This window comes from Aptenodytes patagonicus, chromosome 1 (assembly GCF_965638725.1).
Source record: "Aptenodytes patagonicus chromosome 1, bAptPat1.pri.cur, whole genome shotgun sequence".
Classification (NCBI taxonomy): Eukaryota; Metazoa; Chordata; class Aves; order Sphenisciformes; family Spheniscidae; genus Aptenodytes; species Aptenodytes patagonicus.
This window is the reverse complement of record NC_134949.1, coordinates 134,177,750-134,196,910: the sequence shown is the minus strand read 5'-3', so window position 1 is coordinate 134,196,910 and position 19,161 is coordinate 134,177,750. Positions and strand designations below refer to the sequence as shown.

The 19,161-nt window shown below is 41.1% G+C and overlaps 1 protein-coding gene across 1 annotated transcript; it reads right to left on the bottom strand.

Moving 5' to 3' along the window:
- Positions 1-2,492, bottom strand: NR0B1 (nuclear receptor subfamily 0 group B member 1). The gene is made up of 2 exons (XM_076355925.1): positions 1,853-2,492; positions 1-541 (listed from the first exon to the last, which is right to left on the bottom strand). The coding sequence occupies exons 1-2, from the start codon at positions 2,445-2,447 to the stop codon at positions 297-299; spliced, it is 840 nt and encodes a 279-aa protein (XP_076212040.1). The 5' UTR covers positions 2,448-2,492; the 3' UTR covers positions 1-296.
- Positions 2,493-19,161: the final 16,669 nt, after the last annotated feature.

Here is a 19,161-nt window from a genome sequence, read left to right as displayed (position 1 = left end):
TTGAAAGTACAATATAGTAAGTGTGATCTTTATTCAGAGACCCGGTAAAAGAATAGCCAGTTGACTTTGGATATGAACATTCTCCACAACCTTAAAGCTTGTTTTGATGACTGTAAGCTATTCCAAAAACGCTGTGTTTAATAAAAATTAATTTCAGAACTTGAAGAATATTTTATTATGGAATACGAAAATACTATCTATGTAAAAACAATAAGTTAGTTTATTTACAGTACTTTACACTATTCTGCTCTAGGGCTTCCTTTGCATTGGATTTATTTTCATTATTTCACATGCCTTTATAATTTTGCACAAAGCATTTCCAAAAGCATGTCATCCATGTTCACTGCTCCAATGATGGGCTTAAAGAATAGTTCGGCAATCACATTAGCATTAATAGATCTTAACAAGGATAGAACAACATTCAGCTTGGCAAATCTGGCTTCATCACCTCTGTGAATGAGTCTGACATGTTCATTTAGGGCTTGTTGTGCTTCCCTCTGCAGTCCTTCAATGTACTGTGTACACTGCAGTCCAGGTAGATCTGAAAACAAAAACAAATTATTTTGTTTATATAGGTTTTGTCTATAAAACAACATTCTTCTTACAGAACAACTACTAACAGCTTACAGATTGTATTTATCACTCAAGAAATGAAGCTGATGAAATTGCTAGAGGACTTCTTGTATGCAGAATCAACATGCCAAAATTTATAGGGCAGTTCAAAATCTTATCGTGTTGGTGTTCCAGACATTCAATACTCTTCTTCACTACACAAACTTGAAATAACAACGTTTGCCAACATTCACGTAAGTGTTAAATTAATTAGCTAATAAAACAAAAACTTTGATTGAAGAATGCTCTCCAAAACACCTTTAGAGTGACAAATGCAATCTGTAAACAGTGGGGAAGACAATAAAAATAACTTGTTAACTTGTTTGCTTCTACAAAATGCATTATTCGCATTTAAGGCATCTTTTGACAACTGTTTCTGAGTAGCTCCAGATTACAGTGGCAAGAAGCATTAACTCCAACGTATGACAGAAAGTTTCCTGGTGAACCATAGTAAGGACAGAGAGTGCAGAATTTCCCCTTTTCAGTCTAGCTAACAGTTTGACAAGGGGAGCGCAGGAAGAGCCATATCCCACTTTCACACGGTAGTGGCATATTTAGGAACTGCCGTATCCAACCTGCCAGCTACCTTTCAGGTAAGTCACCGACACGATAATCAATCACTTGGTAGAGCTGCCTCTATGGAAGTCTCCACAAAGAGAGACGGCAAAAAAAAAACCATCAAAAATGCTACACACAAAGCCGAAACAGCACTTTGTTCCTGGAAGCCCTGAGCTTTGTCTTTTCCTTCCACGGCGTGCAAACCTCCCGGGGAGGGCACGCTTAGACCCGCCACCCTGGGACAGCCGGCGACCCGCGGTGGCGGGGAGGGTCCCCCCGCTCCAACCGCCTCCCTTTGAGGAGACGCCGCCGCCAGGCGCCCCGCTCGGAAATGAAGAGGGAACCGCTGCTGACTCCTAACTTTCTCTAAGAGACTGCCTCGGGTTTGTTGTATTCGTGGAAAACCCCTGTGGAAGGCGCCAGCACCCGGGACCCCCGATGTAGCCGGTAACGGCAGGCGGGACGGCCGCTAACGGCTCCCTGCCTGCCAGCCGGGGCCCTGAGGAGGGGACAGTGGGGTGAAACCTTGCTCCGCATCCTCCTCCTCCACCACCTCTTTCCCCCTGAGGAAAAGCCCCGGGTCCGCCCCGCTTTGCTCGGGATACAGGCGGGCTCTCCCCGTTAGCCCGCTCCCCGGCTCACCGTGAGAGAGAGACCCCCGCCGCCCCGCCCGGTCACTCACCCGGGTTGAAGAGCACCGTCCCCTTGAGGTAAGCGTACTCTTTGGTGCTGATATCTAGGCTCCAGCACTTGGCCAGGAAGCCCTTGATAGCCTGAATCTCGCCGGCCGAGGGCAGGTGGGGGCCGCCGCCGCCGCCGGGGCCGTGGTGCGGCTGGCCCGGCGCCCGTCCCCGCGGCGGTGGCTGCTCGCCCTGCCGCCGGGTGGTGAGGATCCTGTGAAGCATGCTGGGCTCCGCGCTCTCCACCGTCTCGAAGTGCACCCGGTCCTGCGCCAGTCCCAGCACCAGCAGGGGCGCCCAGCAGCTGCGGACCAGCAGGAGCTGCTCGTCCAGGGGCAGCTCCTGGAAGCAGGGCACGTTCTGGACGAAGCGCAGCGTCTTCACCAGCACGGCCGATGCCGCCTTGCATGCCACCTGCGGGCTCCTCAGGGCCACCCGCCGCCGCGACCCGCACGGGCAGCCGCGGGACGCCTGCCCCCGCCTCGGCTCCTGCCCCGCCGGCGACGCCGTCCGCTCCTCGCTCCTGAGGATGTTGTAGAGGATGCTGCTGTGCCGCCTGCTGTCCGCGCAGCAGCGGCAGCGCTCCACGCACGCCATGGCACTCAGGGGTACAGCACCCCGGGACCGCGCCGGCCGGGCTGAGCCGCCTGGGAGGCTCGGCGGGGCGACGGCTGCCCCTGACACCTCGGCCCGCCGGGAGACGCGCACTGCTCGCCCTCTGCCCGGCTCTTAACTTATTTATAGCCGGCGGCAGTGTGTGCGTGTGCGTGTGTGTGTGTATGTATATGTATGTGCCTGTGTGTGCAGCCGCAGGCGCTGTACCAGCGGTTCAAAGGGGCAGACACTCTTTACTGGCTGGAAAAGAGAGAGGGAGGAGGGGAAAAAAAAGTAGAAAAAAAGAAAACCCTCCTCCTCCTCCCTTCCAGGGACAGCGATGCCTAGAGGGAGCCGGCGAGCCAGCCGCCCCTGCCTATAGCCTGCGGCGTCATGAGCAGCCAGACGACCCCCTCCTCGCCCCTCGCCCAGTGCGGGGCGGCGGCACGCCCCTTCTCTCCCTCTATTTCCGAGCTCCCGGCCCGGTTTATGTTATCCCGGGCCTCTTTGAGCAGGGCAGGGCGGGACGAGGAAGGCAGCTCACGCCGCTCTCTCGTTTTGCCCCCGCCATGCGCCGCCACCTCCCCCTGACTAGGGGGCCTAGTCACAAAATGGCGACGGACCCCGCTGCCCTCCCGATGTGTAGCCGAGCAGTCTGAGGCAGGAGAGAGAAAAGGTGTATTGGGGCGGGGGGAGGGCGGAATTGGTCCAAAGAATAAAATTCCCACAGGAGGGGAAAAAGGAGATGCCACTAATGATACGAAGGGCTTTTGTGTATGATTGTCCTAAGGAGTGAAGCCCCATGTGCCTAATTAACACCTTTGTGCTGCTCTGCAGGGAGGGAGAAGCAGACATGTTCCTGCCCAAACTAGGGTGGCTCTGTGAGGTTGGGGTGCAAGCAAGGCTCTGTCAGGGTGCCCTGGGGCTGGCGCCCCTGCAGCATGTGGATCCCCAATGAATCCACCCCCCATGAATAATTCCCTTCCTCTGCTTTGTAATGCATGTCCCATCTTTCTGATCTCACATTGTTCCATCCATCAGTTTAAAACATGCCCATTTTCCTTTCAGGCTTTGCTTGTCCTGAAATGAATCTTTCCTCCTAGACTTAGATACCCACTTTTCTGAGGCGCATGGCCTCCGAGTGGCATATGGACTCCAGAGCAAGGAAATAATCCTTCCAGGCCTTGATGTTTACACAGGAGGGATAGGGGAACAGTGGTTGTCCAAATGTGATTTTACTCTTGAATGAAAAAAGCACATTTACTTTCTCAGTTGGGCTAACTAAAAGTGGGTGCAGCAGAGAGGAGCACTCCATTGCTACAGAAAGTAAAGAGTTACTTCTGTCTGCCACATATGGGCTAAAACAGAAACATTTTATGTTTCCTGTCATCTGAAGAACCTTGGCACAGATTTAGAGAAAGTAGCCAGTTGCAAGCAACCTTCTGTACCTGCTCCATCAGTATCTGCTACCAAGGGATGTCTAAATTACCCCTGGAAAGCTGCATTTTCTTTCAATAAAAGTACGCATGTTTTTTCAGCAAATACCATTGAGTGCTCTGGATTTCTTAGAAACAAAATAACTTTCGGCTGGATCTCTCAATTTCTTTTTCCTGTGAAGTCAGTCCTACCCTATCAGCTTACATAGGTATAGAGTCATATAGTCATTTCTCTCTAAGTGTTTCTTCACAATTGGACTCAGAAGGGATATTCTTTACAAATGGCACAAAAGACACTTTTATATAAAGCTGTATAAAGCACTGGTGGATTATCTGCCTCAAGTAAACCTTGTTTTCCAAATGCAGGTTGTCCAAAATCTAGATTATTATACCTTTGGTTTTACCTATGAAATGCACTTTTTTCCACAGACCCAAATATGATAAAGCCCTTTATTGGCTTTGCAGTAGTGGAGAACTGTTACATTGCACCAATGAACTGATGTCTACACTTTGCAGACAGGTCAGTTGGATCCCTGGAGTAGAAAACAATGCTGTTTCACCGAACATCCTTTAAGAAAAAAAAAATTGCTTAGAATTCCAAAACAAATTTAATAATATCAAATGTTACCAAATTTTTCATTTGAATAGTATCACTGGTAATGGGAAAACACTCATTTATTTGTCTAGAACATTTCCTTGCCATTCTGGATTGTTTCCTGTTATATTCATCAGTATTTTCTCAACACTGGATTTTAGAGGGTTTCTTTTTGCCTTTTTAGTCTTTTTCCTTCTTAGTTTTTTTTAGTTTGGTTTTGTTTTTTTTTTGGGGGGGGGTCCACTAACTTCAGAGATAAATCTTGCCAAGTTTTAGAAAATGAGCATCCATAAGCTTTTAGTTGGCTTCAGTAGCACTTCTCCCACGAGGTACGTATTACTAGACTGACTGTGGAATCTAACTGCAGTTTTTATTAGTTTGTAACTTGGACGGTATCTATGGGAAAGCACGGTATAGTCGAGACTCTGCCTTTGCAGTTTCAACCTTGGACTCCAATTGTGGGAACGTTCTGCTTCTTATGGGAGGATGCTGCTTACACAGGGCCATAGACAAAGTCAATATTTAACTTTTATACCAGGTCTACAATAGAAATTTTTCCTGATGTAGCAATATTGCTTGCAGTTGTTTAATTTTTTAAGGCATTTCTCTTTCAACCAAGTCTCAAATGTAGATGCAATTCTACTGTCATATAATGATTTTGCTGACACAGTTCATTTTCTAAACCAACTTATACAGAAAGTCTTTGCCTTTGATAACTATGTCAAAATGGGTATCCTGTACTGAAACCGAAACTTGATTCACTATGTAGTGCCAGAAATTACTGTAGTTATAAGTTATCTCCTTCTCTCATAAGTGCATGTAAACACTCATTTCTCTCTTTCTAACTCTTAATGTATCTTAATGTATCCGAATGTACTTGGCATTTTATTAAGGGTAAATCATCTCTTTCCCACCTAAAACATCAAGAATGTCCCAGAAATATTAGCATTTTTCATATTGATATTTAACAATTTGAACAGTCTTTATTTTTAAGTCTAAGTTCTGCCTGTCCATAGCATTCAAGCTAAATTAAAGGCAACAAAGCTTTCTATTTAAAACCAAAAAGAAAACAAAATCCCTCGCAGACAGGTAATTGTGTTTTGATGGAAAATGCATGACAACACTTCTAGCAAAAAGTGGATGTGTCCGGTTTCTGCTGAAAGATCTAATATTACAAGAGTATTACCAAGCTCCTTGTGGTACAGTCATGAATAGATTTACACGCTTCCAGACAAAGGATTACTTGTTTGTGGCTTTTTTGGTTGTTTTTGGTATGGGATTTTTTTGTGTTGTGTTTTTGTTTTTTTAACTCAGACAAAAGCCTTGGATATGAAGGTGATACAGTGCAGTCTTGGCAGTCTTACTCTTTCATGTTGCTCTTCAGCGTCTCCGTATCACTCATCTGGTAGCACATTTGGTTCTTGGCCAGAGGGCAAGACTTCAGTTTCAGAACAAGACCAAACAAGCATTTGTTTTTATGCTGTCAGTGCTTTAGTGAACCGTTAGCTTGAGAGACAGCTTTTTTCCAGTGAGGGATTGGATCCTGATACCATCTAAATACCTACTATTCCTCCCAGTATGAGTGCTGAAAAATAAAATTTGATCTTAAGATCAGATGTAAAACTAAGGCTCAATTTAGTGATTAGCACAAGAGAAGTTGACATTTTCTCTGGAAAAAAAAGGGGTGAGTGTGGAATATTGTTACGAGGATATGATTAGCAAGGTGTCTTTTGTATAAGAGAAATACTCCATTAAAACAAGGTTTTGGAATTTAAGTATATTGTTGTGTTTCACACGTTTCTCATTGTGATTGTCCATTTGTTAGATTGACCACCGTTCATAGTTCCCCTATTTTACTGGGGTGTTTACTTGAAAATAAGTGGGCATTAAGGGAAAAATATCACCATGAGCAATGCTCTACCTATACGCTGTACCATATATTCCTGATGGCACTGTTGCCTCCTTCCTTGATGGGCAATGGATTCCTTGGGAGGATCATACTGAGAGCCTGACTGATGCTGCCTGAGCCAAAGACAGTTGATGTGTACCCAGTCAAGGGATGCTGACCTGAATTTACAGAGCTTTTGCAGCTGCCCTAGGGTGGTGATTTGACTCTGTTACTGTATCCCACCACCAGCTCACCTAGCAGTATGTGTTTGTTCTGGATCAGGATGAGCATGTGGTGACATTTTTATGGAATTAGCCAGAGTATATAAAAAAGATTTATATATATAAACATTATATTTATACCAGATTTAGACTTTTATGCCAGCTGCTTGAAAGTAGGTGATACCTAATCTGGTACAAACTGTAATGATGCAAAATCAACCCTTCAACATATCTTAAACAAATCTGAAACTGCAAAAGGGATTTTTTTTGTAATTTATTTTATTTTATTTTATTGGTCATATCAGTGCTTTGCATCATGTGGCCATGGCATTTTGGATACAGAGGTAGGAATCCTGAATTTAAATTTACTGTTACTGGACCATACACTTCACTGTCATATTTCCACTGGCAGATAGCCAATTTAAGGAGGCCTTCACACATCCCAGACCTTTTTTTCTTGCACCCATACGCTAATTCACCATAACTAATGCAACTAGGTTTCGGGGGAGGCAAAATTAGGGGAAGAGAAGCAACACTGCAAACTTTTTCCAGTTAAAGGCACTCAGCTCCTTCCCATCAAAAAAGATTAATCGATCTTTGGGCTTTAATAGGTTAGCATTAACAGGGGTCCTTTGGACCTCCGCTGTAAAGAAGAGCTGTGGGTCCTAGCAATCTAAGGATCTAATCTAAATACATTTAAGTATGCTGTTGGGGTTGGACATCTCAGTATTTAAATATAAGTAATCATTTCTTTTTTTGTCCAAAGTGAGTTCATACGGCTCCCAAACATCTTCCAGTGTGGCTTGCTTAAGGGTGCAGTTCCATAAGACTGGCTGAGCCAATCTAGTAGCTCATTGGAGCTGAAAGAGATGACTCCTACATATGCACTTGCTGCCACTGCTTTCCTTGTGCCAGCTCTGGCACTCATCTGACTCCTTGGCGAGCCAAATCCTTTTACTAAGCTGGCAGCATTTTTATAACAGTCATTACAAGAAAGATAGCAGAGAAATGAGATACCTTCAAATGTGCTCTCCTTGCTTTATTTTCCCCAGTGATGCTTTTGAAGTTTCTGCCCAACCTGAGAAGCTGTAACAGTCATGTGAAACGGCAGAATTCTGCTTGGCTGAATCAGCAAAAACTAACCCATCAAGAAAAAACGTAGTTTTCTGCCAGTTTACTGAACTCAATTCATTCAGCTAGGGATCAGATGCGTGCCAGAGCAGGTGGAAAGGAGTGGCCTGACCTCCCTCCCAGGAGTGGGAGGAGAAAGGGTAAAGAGCAGGACCACTGCTGCGAGCCATTTTTCCACTCAGCCACCATATGGAACTGCTCCCTCAGGGAGGTAAAACCCTGAAGCTTGCGAGCAGAAAAACTAGGGGTAGGAGTGAGAGGGCTTGTAGCAATCTTTGTTTTTAAATTAATCTTTTAAATACTATCTGAAATTGATCTGTACTCTTGCTAATGACATTTGGATAAGGGAATTGTGTTATAAAATATTAGCGTAGAAATAACTTTCAGTTACTGAGCTCGTTACATTTATTTGGCTTGAGGAATACATTGCTGATACAGAACAACAGATGAATAACAGGCAAAAAGCTGGCAAATTAAGCTCTTTAATACAGTGTTCAAGGTTGTGGCATAAAGAATAAAACACATTCTAGCACTACTGTGGCAATAGGACACTGTATCCATTACACCAATTATTAAGTTGAAATTTCTGTATAAATGCATGTTATTGCAGCTGATTGCCTGAGACTGACAAGTTCACAAATACACTTACATTTGAGTAATATCATAGGATATGCTGCTAATAAAAATTTTGCATTCAAATAGCCTTATAAGTTAGCATGCATTTTATCTGAAAATCAATGTGAGAGCTTTTAAAATCCATACATCTTTCCGTAGGTTTTAATTCAGATATATTTCACTCAAGTTGGAAATTTAAAAATACCGTCCTGGTGGATCAGTGATATCATTTCTCATTACATCAGGTTCATGTTATGGTATTAGAAAATGTATTAATCTCCATTCTACCATTCTTCATACATGAGTTTGATGGATGCATAAATGATTTATAGGTTCACCCTAAAATCTAAAATCTATATTGCAAATATTTTTGATCTTCAAATAACTTCTGCAGTTCTTTGGCTACATTCTTTGCTTCAATCACAATCCACCAGGTTTCTAAATTTGTACACATTCTGTAGCTAACAGGAAAATCATTTGGCATTCTGTTCTGCTGGCAGACGAGATAGACATCATCTTCAGTTTTGTCAAAATAATCAGGTTAGTTTACCCTCTTTAAACAAAGGATTTTGCTAACCTAGATCATTTCAAAAAAACTGGATTAGGGAGTGACCCAGCAGTTATGCTGGTACATCTAGTGTACTTGCAGTCATTGATAGCTCAAAGTACAGTGAGAAGTGCTAACATCTTAATCTAGCTCAGCTGCAGCCAGACAACATCCTTGGCTAGTCTGAGATTCAGAGAATTTAAGGCTGGCTGGAACTGTCAGCTCCCCTTGTTGGACTTCCTAAAGTTAAACACTGAGCTTTTGCTGACGGAAGTGCAACTTCTGCTCATCTCTATGCCTTTGCAGGAAACCATTCAATTTTGATTCAGAAACTCAGTCCAAGAGATAAAAGCCCACCACTCCACTGGCTGTTTATCCAGGTTTTTATCATTCTTACTATATAAAATTAACACTGTGCTACTACTTCCCAGATTCAGCTTATAACTTCTAGGCTTCTGATACACCTTTGCCTATTAATTTAAGAACACAGGAATTATTCCTGTCAATAGTAACTCCTTTTTTAACACGTAAAACAGATTTTAGGTTACAGGTAGAGCTTGCAAACTAACACTTTGAACATTTTTTTTCTCTTAAGACCTATTCCATTGATACCCTTTGTGTCCGTTGCAACACTTTTGCCAATTTCTAACACCCTTTGAACTGTGGACATCAGAACTGCACAGAGTATTCCAATTATACTGTTCTCACCACTGCTATATAGAGAGATATAGTCATTCCCCAACTCACATTCATTACTCTAGGCCTCGTACATTAAAGGATCATATTAGCCTTTTTGAGTCATTATTGCACTGGGAACTCATGTTAGATTGCTTGTCTGCTGCAACTTCCTAAATAATTTTCTGATCTTCTCCTTTCCACAGCAGAGCTGTTTATTAACAGAGGTAGGATGGCTTTCTTGTTTCAATTTTTAATTTGGCTGCATTATAGCGCATTTCATATAAACAGGTCCAGCAATCCAAGAGGAGAGCTTTTTTGGCCTAGGATTACTTCTCCTCATCACCATTGATCATCATCATCCAAGAATGTCTAGGCATCCTTTGAGTTAGAGATGGAAATATTCTTCTCAATAAGTGTGCTTTGTCCATTTAATTTTTTACTTTTTTAAGTCCTTTATTGGTACTGCATAGTGCTGATGTTTTAAATGGTATGTCATGTCACTCGGGAAAATGCCTTACCAGAAACCTAAAAAGAATGTTGCCTCTGAGTGGTTACTTTTGGCTGGACCTAGACAGAGTGGTATATTATAGTGTACTCCGTGATCCCCTTGTTCATGTTGTCCAGATCAGGGACTTGGCCACAGCACCCTGTACTTTTCTTTTAATTCATGCAGGCAGGGTGCCATGGCCCTAAGTGAGGTGTAGAGGTTCTGCAACATCTTTCCCCCCACCCTTAGGGTTTAGCCGCCTACGCTCAAAGCCAGCTCTGAACGTGCAGTTGTGTAACGTTAGATCAGAGCTATGTGAGACAGAGCTGTGAGAAGCCTCGTTGGGGGCCTCCCCCACTTTGTTCAGTAGTTGCTTTTATGCTCAGACCCTTGCTCCTTGTCTGAATTATGTTGTAGATATGCCTGTGCCTGGCCCTGTACCTTGCTGATCCTGACTTTGAGCCCTCTGCCTTGACTTCCTGGCTTCACCTTGGACCTGCTACAGGCTTGCCTGCTATCACTGGACTATGGCTGACCCTGGTCATTGTCACTGGACCTGCTCCGCTCTACTTGTTGGGGTACTGTGGGAATGCATGCCTTGTCGATGAGGAAACAGCCCCTGTCTGCCTCGTGATCTTCAGCTTCCGGCTCACCTTCCTTTGCAGATAAGGCCGCTCCTGCTGCTTCCTGAAACAAGGCTACTTCCCATGGACACCAAGGTCCAGGAAGAAGAAGGGAAGAAGAAGAAGAAGAAGCATGCTTGGGGTTCACCCAAGTCAAGAGCTGGACATTGCTGGTCAAAGAGCTCAGAAGTACTCTTGGCTCTGACAATTTAGGCATTCTCAGAATCAGCTAAACAAAGATGCAATTGGGTAGGTCTGCAGGTAGAGTGTAACTAAGAAATGTAATGACGAGCAGAATTGCAAGCCTATAGTGAAGCACTTGAATTGTTGTAAATCAGCCTTGGTTGGTACAGAATGCAGGCAAAGCTGCAAACTTCTTCCCACTTTGTGCTGGGCATTAAGATGTGGCTACTCAAGCCGTTTCAGAACCTTAAAGTGGTAATCATCAACTGTTAAACAGGCAGATAAGTATTAAGGTACTATTGCAGTACTAAGGTACTGCAAAACTATTAACGTTGATTCAACACTTGCCAATTATTTTTAAAAATACCTTTATGGTTTGGCTAGAACACAGTAACTCAATACAGTAGTCAAACGTATGTCTTCTTTTACAGTAACTTTCATTATCTCAAATCCTTTAATTGTTCAACTTGTATCCTTTTTTTTTTAGCTATTATCACCACCTTCATAATACTTCTTGGCAATAGCTCTAGATGTGTTTTTTCTCAGATGCCCTCTTTCACTTTTCCAGTAGTACATCGATTTTAGTATAATTCCTCTTGCATCTCCAGAGCTGTTAAGACACATTGCAAGTCTTCTACTGTGTAGCTTCTAGTATGTGTGGTTGTAGATATTATTGCACCAGGCACTTCCATCTTAGGTGGGCACCCCAAGCTTTGCACTGATACTACCTTGCAATGCTTTCTCTGTGACCTTACATCATTAGAGAACATCACAAGCAGTGTTTCTGAAGCAAAAAATATTAGGCAGGTCAGCAGAGTCATGTGGACAGACAATTTTGTTTCTCATTATCACTAGCTGCAAAAACAAGGCAGGAGAAAATGACAGGACTTAGAATTCTTTGTTTATGTCTTGTTTACATGTTGGACTGCATATACCCTCTTTTCTCTGCTGTTTGGTATTAATTAAACATTGACAGTAATGCATTGATACTTTAAAATCTTTTCATTTTGTCATCTTTTTAGTCTTTCAAAAACTTTGCCATTTTTAATTACACCACGGTATCTTCTTGAAGAGTGGTAGATATGTGCATAAGCTGTGGCTTGTTCATGATATTTTTTATTTAATTACAAGGATTACGTTTTTGAGTGTTTGATCATGGGGTACAGGAGAGAGATCTGTGCCTGGCTATTACCTTGATGTAGCCTGCCTAGTTCAGACTTCTTAAACAGTCAATTTAAAGAAGGGCATGCACTGAAGCTATTTGATTCTGTAAACAACTTCTGTTGAAGGGTTAGTACTGAAGTATTGTACTTTCATAAGTGTGCATTTCTTTAGTCTCTCTCTCTCATGTCAAACCCTTGTTTGGTCTCTCTACCCACACAATTGGCTTAGCTGAGCAGTAAGTATGAACTCACCTAAAGACCTAGTGGTTTATGCTTCTAGAAAACAGAGTTGATGAAGATGAAAGCAGAGCTGCTTAGCACTAATTCTGTAGTTCCTCTGGATAATGAGTACAGCACAGTAAAGAAGCAAAATTTTTTGTAGCAAGGCCAGTTTGTTCATTGTCAAATCTTTGCTACGAGTTCTTGTACCTGCCATCTCATCTATCTCCTGCAAAAAAACTTTGCAGTGGAGTGGGTTTAACCTCACCATATCTCTATGCTATTGTATTTACAGAAGTAATTCGCTGGAGAGAAGAGGAAGAAAAATTATTTAGGCTCCTCCTAACTGAAAAGTTTCATGTAATGCACTGTGTTAGAAAGATGCACACAGTATTATGAAAAAAACAAAGAAAAGGCAAGGCAAAGGCAGGCAAGGCAAGGCAAGGCAAGGCAAGGCAAGGCAAGGCAAGGCAAGGCAAGGCAAGGCAAGGCAAGGAAAGGCAAGGAAAGGAAAGGAAAGGAAAGGAAAGGAAAGGAAAGGAAAGGAAAGGAAAGGAAAGGAAAGGAAAGGAAAGGAAAGGAAAGGAAAGGAAAGGAAAGGAAAGGAAAGGAAAGGAAAGGAAAGGAAAGGAAAGGAAAGGAAAGGAAAGGAAAGGAAAGGAAAGGAAAGGAAAGGAAAGGAAAGGAAAGGTTGTGAGAGTTTGAATCTTCTGATGCTTTCAATGTCTACAGACTTGAGTGGTTAGGCTTGCATTTTTTAGGTCCACTTCTCAGAACATTCTGAAACCTCTCAATACTGGGATAATAACACTGAAATCAATAGCATAAATTTCACTTAAAACCCCACACAAATCAAGGATCACATGGTATTTCAGAGTTAATTGTTCAATAAGGGTGTCATAGGCAATCAATAATGTTTAGATTGTTCTGCCATGAATACTAATCAAGCAGTAAAGGAACTTCATTTAGAACTAGAAATTATTGTGTTTCCGTAAGAGAATGCCATTTATATTATGTTAACTTTGGATAACGCATGTTATGTGTTAATTTTTTTTTTTATTCGCTTAGAAGCAAAGATTGCATTGATATATATATACAGCATTGATGTATATATATACCTTTCTCATTTCATTTTGGTTCAGGGAACTGAAATAAAAAATAAAATTTTCTTATGATTTAATCATCTTTAAATTAATATTATTGGCTAGTGTTACACTTCTCTACATTTGGTGAATATGAAGGGTTTGTGGGTTTTTCAGTGACCATGACAAGAAGGTGGAGACACTGAATGCTGAATTAAAAGAGGAGGAAGTTTGTTTATCTTTACTGAATCATCTGCTGAGGGTTTTTTTTTGGATATCCAGGAAAATGCAAAGCATTGAACAGAAAAGTTACTGAGCAAAAAATTGTTAGTCTCTGATGTCCGTTCTAGCGGCTTTAGTTCAGAGGGGCAAGCAAGTGAAACACATGCATGTTGTTGCTAGGTGAGAAGCACCCATGATGGAGGAGAAATGTGTGAATGAGCAAAAGAATAGGTCACTGCAAAGAAGGATGAAAGACACTACCACTGGATGGTGATAGAGTAGCCATAAGATGTACGTGTGAAATAGAAAATGAAGGACAGTAAGCGGGCATGTTGAGGAAAACCTTAACTTAGAAAACTGGAAGTGGAAAATCACTTCCAAAACTGGAAGTGATGAGAAATAGAGAAAGGAAAAGGAAAAAGAACTGAAAATACAGTAGGGCTTGCAAGAGGAGAGAGACCTTTTAAGGACAGGCAGAATGAAGATAGTTGGTCCATAGAAATAAGAAAGATTGATAAATATATGTCCCTTTATTCTCCTTTTTGGTAACCTGTTGCTAGGGGGTTGTTAGTTTGGGTTTAGAAACAGGATAGGGAGTTGGATTTAGAGAAGGAAGGCATCCTCTTTTTCTTCTTCCAATCTGTGGAAACCATACTTCATGTACCTCTCTGTTTCTAGTGAAATATCACTAGAATGTGACTTTCGCTATTTCACTAATTTCACTATCATCTCAAGGCATGTCTTTCCAGGTTTGGGCTTTGAAAATGTGGTTGCCTTAGAAGAGGAAGATTGGGATTTCCTTCTTTCACACCTTCATCATTTATGTTGCTTACCAGTATGCACCATGCAGAGGGTCCATGTCAGAAGGAGAAAAAAAAACCCCTAAAATGTCATCATTGACACTTCATTGTCTCTTTCTTGCATCCAGAAACATATTCAGTTCAAACCTTTCACTCTTTTCAAGGACAAGTTTTCTCCATACACCTGTAACACAGTAAATCACATCACTACCTTGGACTTTTAATCTCAGAACTTCAGGAGCATGGTCTGAGAATGAGAAATGAGGATGTTTCTGACTATAGATGTTAATCACTAAAACTTTTAGCAATTACATGAGGGATAGTTTGGAGTAAAACAGCCACGTTTACTTTTGATTTGAAGTATGACTTTTTACTTTTAATTAGCTGTGTTGTGTTCTTACAATAATAGTTCCCACATAAAGCATAGAAAACTTAATCTGATATTTTGTAGCTTCTTTTTACTACTGCTAAAGCAAACTGGTGCACTTTTCTTTACCAAACTTGACACGGGTTAGTTCTTTATACACACAAATCTCAGAAGTTCCCTGGAGACCTCCTTTTCCTTTCAACAGTCTCCCCTTCCACCTCCAAATCCCATAGCAGTTCAGTTCTTATAAAAGTTTCTATGTCATAGCCAGCCTGAATCTTTGTCAGTCTTTCCTGGTAAGCGAAAAGCAGTTCACTTTGAAGCAGGTTAGACTATAATTAAAAATGTGGAAAGAGGATAGAGAAAAATTACCTTACTATAACTGAAACTGGGTGAGTGTTTTGGGTTTTTTTCCAAGGTCTTGCTTATCAAAGGATATGAAGAGTCTGATTCTCTTCTGTGGTCGATGCTGAACTCCACCCTGACTCATGGCATTCGTCTCTGATTACTGGGATTACACCAGTGTTAGGGCTGATGTAAAATTGCCGTGCCTCCGACTGTTCAAAGGAAGTCCTCTAAGGTTTTATCCACTCCACAAAATTAAACAAGAGTAGTTTTAGTAAGTCTAGAAGGAGTAGCAATGATGTGATGGAAATGACAGTCACCATCCAAGTCCTCCAGGCTGTCAGTTATATCACCTTCATTCCTATGGCTAAATTAAAGCTACAGTGGTTTCACATCTTCATTTTGATGAGTAGACATACTGCTAATATCTTTGATTTGATCCAAGTAATAACTACAGCTCCCTGATGTTATAAAGCAACATAAAAAGGAAATCCCATGTGTTCCTGGCATATGGTGTCTGTGCTGTACTGTGAGACTGTAATTTGGGAAGGATGATACACTACTAAAAGAAAATTAACAGTATTTTTCCAAAACATTTAAAAGCTGAGGTGATATTGCTGAAACACCATCATTTCATGTCTCTGTTGCTGACACAGCTCATGTTGAAACAGTTTTATTAAAGTCATTACAGGGTCAATGGAAAATCTCCATGCATATCTGAAGTATTTTGAGTGATTTATGTGAGCCCATGGATATTCATTATAATGATATTCTTTCATGTTTCCATTGACAGGCAGAACAATGTCACCGGTAATGTCCAAAATAAATTATATCATCGTAAATCTGGACCTTAAATGCAACAAAATTAAATTTAAGATAACTCCTAAAGTTTCACAAATAAGGAAAGTTAAAGGACATATTTCAAGTAGTACTTGTCACCCTAAATCGCCCTGCTCTGAGTAAGTGTTGACATGCAGTAAGCTTTGTGACACAGAAACAGACGTATCATCTGTAATCTGTGCTATAAGTGCAAGGGAAAGAATGCAGTGAGAGAGCCTATTCTAAATTCTCTCACCTTGTCTGGTTTATAGGTACTTTGTATCAATACACTGCTTTCAATGCCAGAGTACTGCAGTTTTCTGTTTTAGGTGTTTGCTGTTGTCTGTAGCTATCAAAAGATTCTCTTCAGTGAGGGTTCATGTGTAAGTACTCATTATTATCCCCAGCAATTCTGCAACTGGCCCCAGTGAAAATAAGGAGTGCTCATGGATTTCCTGATACAGTCTGCTTTTATATTGTCATTTATGTAGGATGATGATAACTAAAGACTGAGATAAGAGTGCCATTGTGCTTAGGAACTCTGTAGCTAGTAGTAAGAGACTGTCAACAGTTTGGCACAGAGACTATCACAATTGACTGAAGAGGATCAAAGCCAGAGAGGACAAGCAACAAAGAGGTGAAATTATTCGCCTGAGGTTATCTAGCAAATCAAAAATGGAATTGGGAAGCAAATCTACCAGTGTAATTATGGCTTTGTTTAAGCCAGCAGAAAATTTTCCCCTAGATTCAATAAGGCTAAGATTCACCCCACGTTATGGCTTCCCTGCTTCATTCCCCATTCCACACCAGGCCTAGCGTACACCTTAATTTTAAAATATCGCAGGCTATATTCAATACGGTATGTTCATTTGGCTGAACATACAAAAACAAATTGGAAACTTGGTTCTCTAATCAGCTGAAACAGAGGTCAGCCAATTTCCTCATCAATGAAGCATTGAGAAATGTCAGCACTATTCACAAAGGTCTGAATCATGCTGGCTATTAAATGTTCTGGATCAAAGTGCCACTTTCAGAAAAATAGTTAACATCAATGGAGTAATCAGCATTTCTAGTACCACCATTGGGAACATTGGCCTATTTGTTCTCCGCTGATGACGTGCCAAAGCCCTTTTCACCCAGTAAATATTCCAGGGCAGATTAAATTCTGCAAAACTTCCCCTTCCACTTTCCTTAATCTTCTTTGTTTCCTTGTATGGTGGTTTCATGCAGGTGTTTGTTCTCTAAAGCCTGAGTTTTTCTCTGAAAATGCTTGTGTAGCCATTACAGGGCCCCTAACTTCAGGATCCAGTCATATCTGTAGTAGTTTTCTCCAAAACATAGAAGATACTATCTCACATCTGTGTCACATTTCTTGAAAACATGCACTGTTCCTGCAGAAGGGGGCTGCGGAGAAGAAAATATGGTTAGAAAAGCTGGATAGGAGGGCCTGTTCTTTCATAATCATCTAAAGCCATCAGAGTGGTATTTTAGGTCTTTGTGTTAAATTGCTTAAGTTAAATGAAAACATAAACAAACAGGAAGAAGATCAAGCAACAGATTTTCCAATGCAGAAACCTAGCATTATGCTAAAATTAAGCATATGCTTAATATCCTCAAGGACACTATCTGGAAAAAAATCCAACATTGTGAGACTCCAACATAATACACACAATTTGCATGCTATTATCTTTGATTTGACTGTTAAAAACGAGTGAAAACTTCAGTGTTTTAATTCAGTGATAAATAGTGGGTTAATGAAGGAGTGACTTTATTTTCCCAATTTAAAGCTGTACCTGCATGATAACCTTGTTGCGTATTGCGTATCTACTATCAGGGCATGTAACTCTGCTCCGCCCAGCAATTTTGGTCAGTGAAACAGTACAGCTTAACAGTCCCATAGTGAACTGATGAAAACAGGTATAAAAATAATGAACCCTGGAGTTATGTATAGAGAAACACATTGCTCTTTGCTTTAGCAACTTTACATTTGTTTAGCTTCTTCATTGCAGGCCAAGAGCCATGCAGAAGGGAATGGAAACAAGACAGGTAGAATAACTAGGCACAGCAAAATTTGTATAGTCAAAGCATATCTACAGTTTCCCAGTAGATAAAACTGCTGAATATCAAAAGATTTATTTGGTACTTAATTGTATGTAAGAGATATGTGATTTTTTTTTTAATTAAACACCAAATAGTCAGAAAAATGTATGTGATTTTTTATTTCCATTAAATTCACCCTTAAATGAGTGCTTCTGACTGAATTCTTTTGTTGACTTTATTCAGTAAACTGGTACAGTTATGCTCTACTTTAAGTAGCTTTATTACCTCTATGGTCATATGGTCTTACACGCTTAGTCCTTTCTTCTGGTGCTGAGAATTAAGTGCTTAACTCAGGGCAATGGAGAAAATCTAGTTCAAGAAGCAAACCAGCTTTTTTTTTTTTTTTGCTTATGCCAAGAGAAAAGAAGCAATTTCCATAACTCAGTTTTATATGCCAGGGATGATATTAAATTTGCCTCAGAAATACATATTCATACATATCACCATACGGATGTACTTTATCCATTCTGAAACAATGCAGGTGTTTCTGAAGCAGATAATGACTCTTTTAATGAATTGAAAAGTTCAAGATATGATGACTGCTGAAAAGTTGATTACTTTCTTACAACACTCTAATCAATTAGAGTGAAGATCACAGAGCAACACAGATTCATTTGATTCACTATCAGATTTAAAGATTTTCACAGAACCTTCTCTACCAGCTTTGGTTTTCTTTTTTATTTAGATCATAGAGGTGTGTAACAAGAATGCAAATCCATTTCCCAGTGGTTACAGGAGTAGTATTTTTGAAAATGAATAGGTAAATGGTTTGAACCTGTAGCTCAATGTTCAATTTACCTGTCTGGGGATGCCCTAAATCTTTTGGTTAAAAAATAAGAACACTGAATCAAATCCACTGATTTGGAAATTAATGGGGCAGGGCGGGGGGGGAGGGGAATGGGACACCAAAAAACAAAACCAAACCCCCAGAAAATAGATTATTTTAAGAAGTGCTGGAAAAAAACATCAGGATAACAAGAGTGACTGAAAAACAATTTATGACCTGCAGTGTAATTCAGACAAATAGTTGTATCAGAAGTTGTTCTGAGAGGTTGTGAACACCTAGATTTGCCCTCTAGCTCACTTTATTTTGACTCTGAGAGCCATCCATCATCCATCCATCATCCATCCATCCATCCATCCATCCATCCATTCTTTTCCCTCAATAACTAGTATTTTATTTTATGGCTAATATT

Coding starts and splice junctions, on each gene's coding strand:
- NR0B1 (XM_076355925.1), bottom strand. CDS start 2,447: ATGGCGTGCGTGGAGCGCTGCCGCTGCTGCGCGGACAGCAGGCGGCAC. Junction 542..1,852: donor GACGGTGCTCTTCAACCCGG/GTGAGTGACCGG, acceptor TTTTGTTTTCAG/ATCTACCTGGACTGCAGTGT.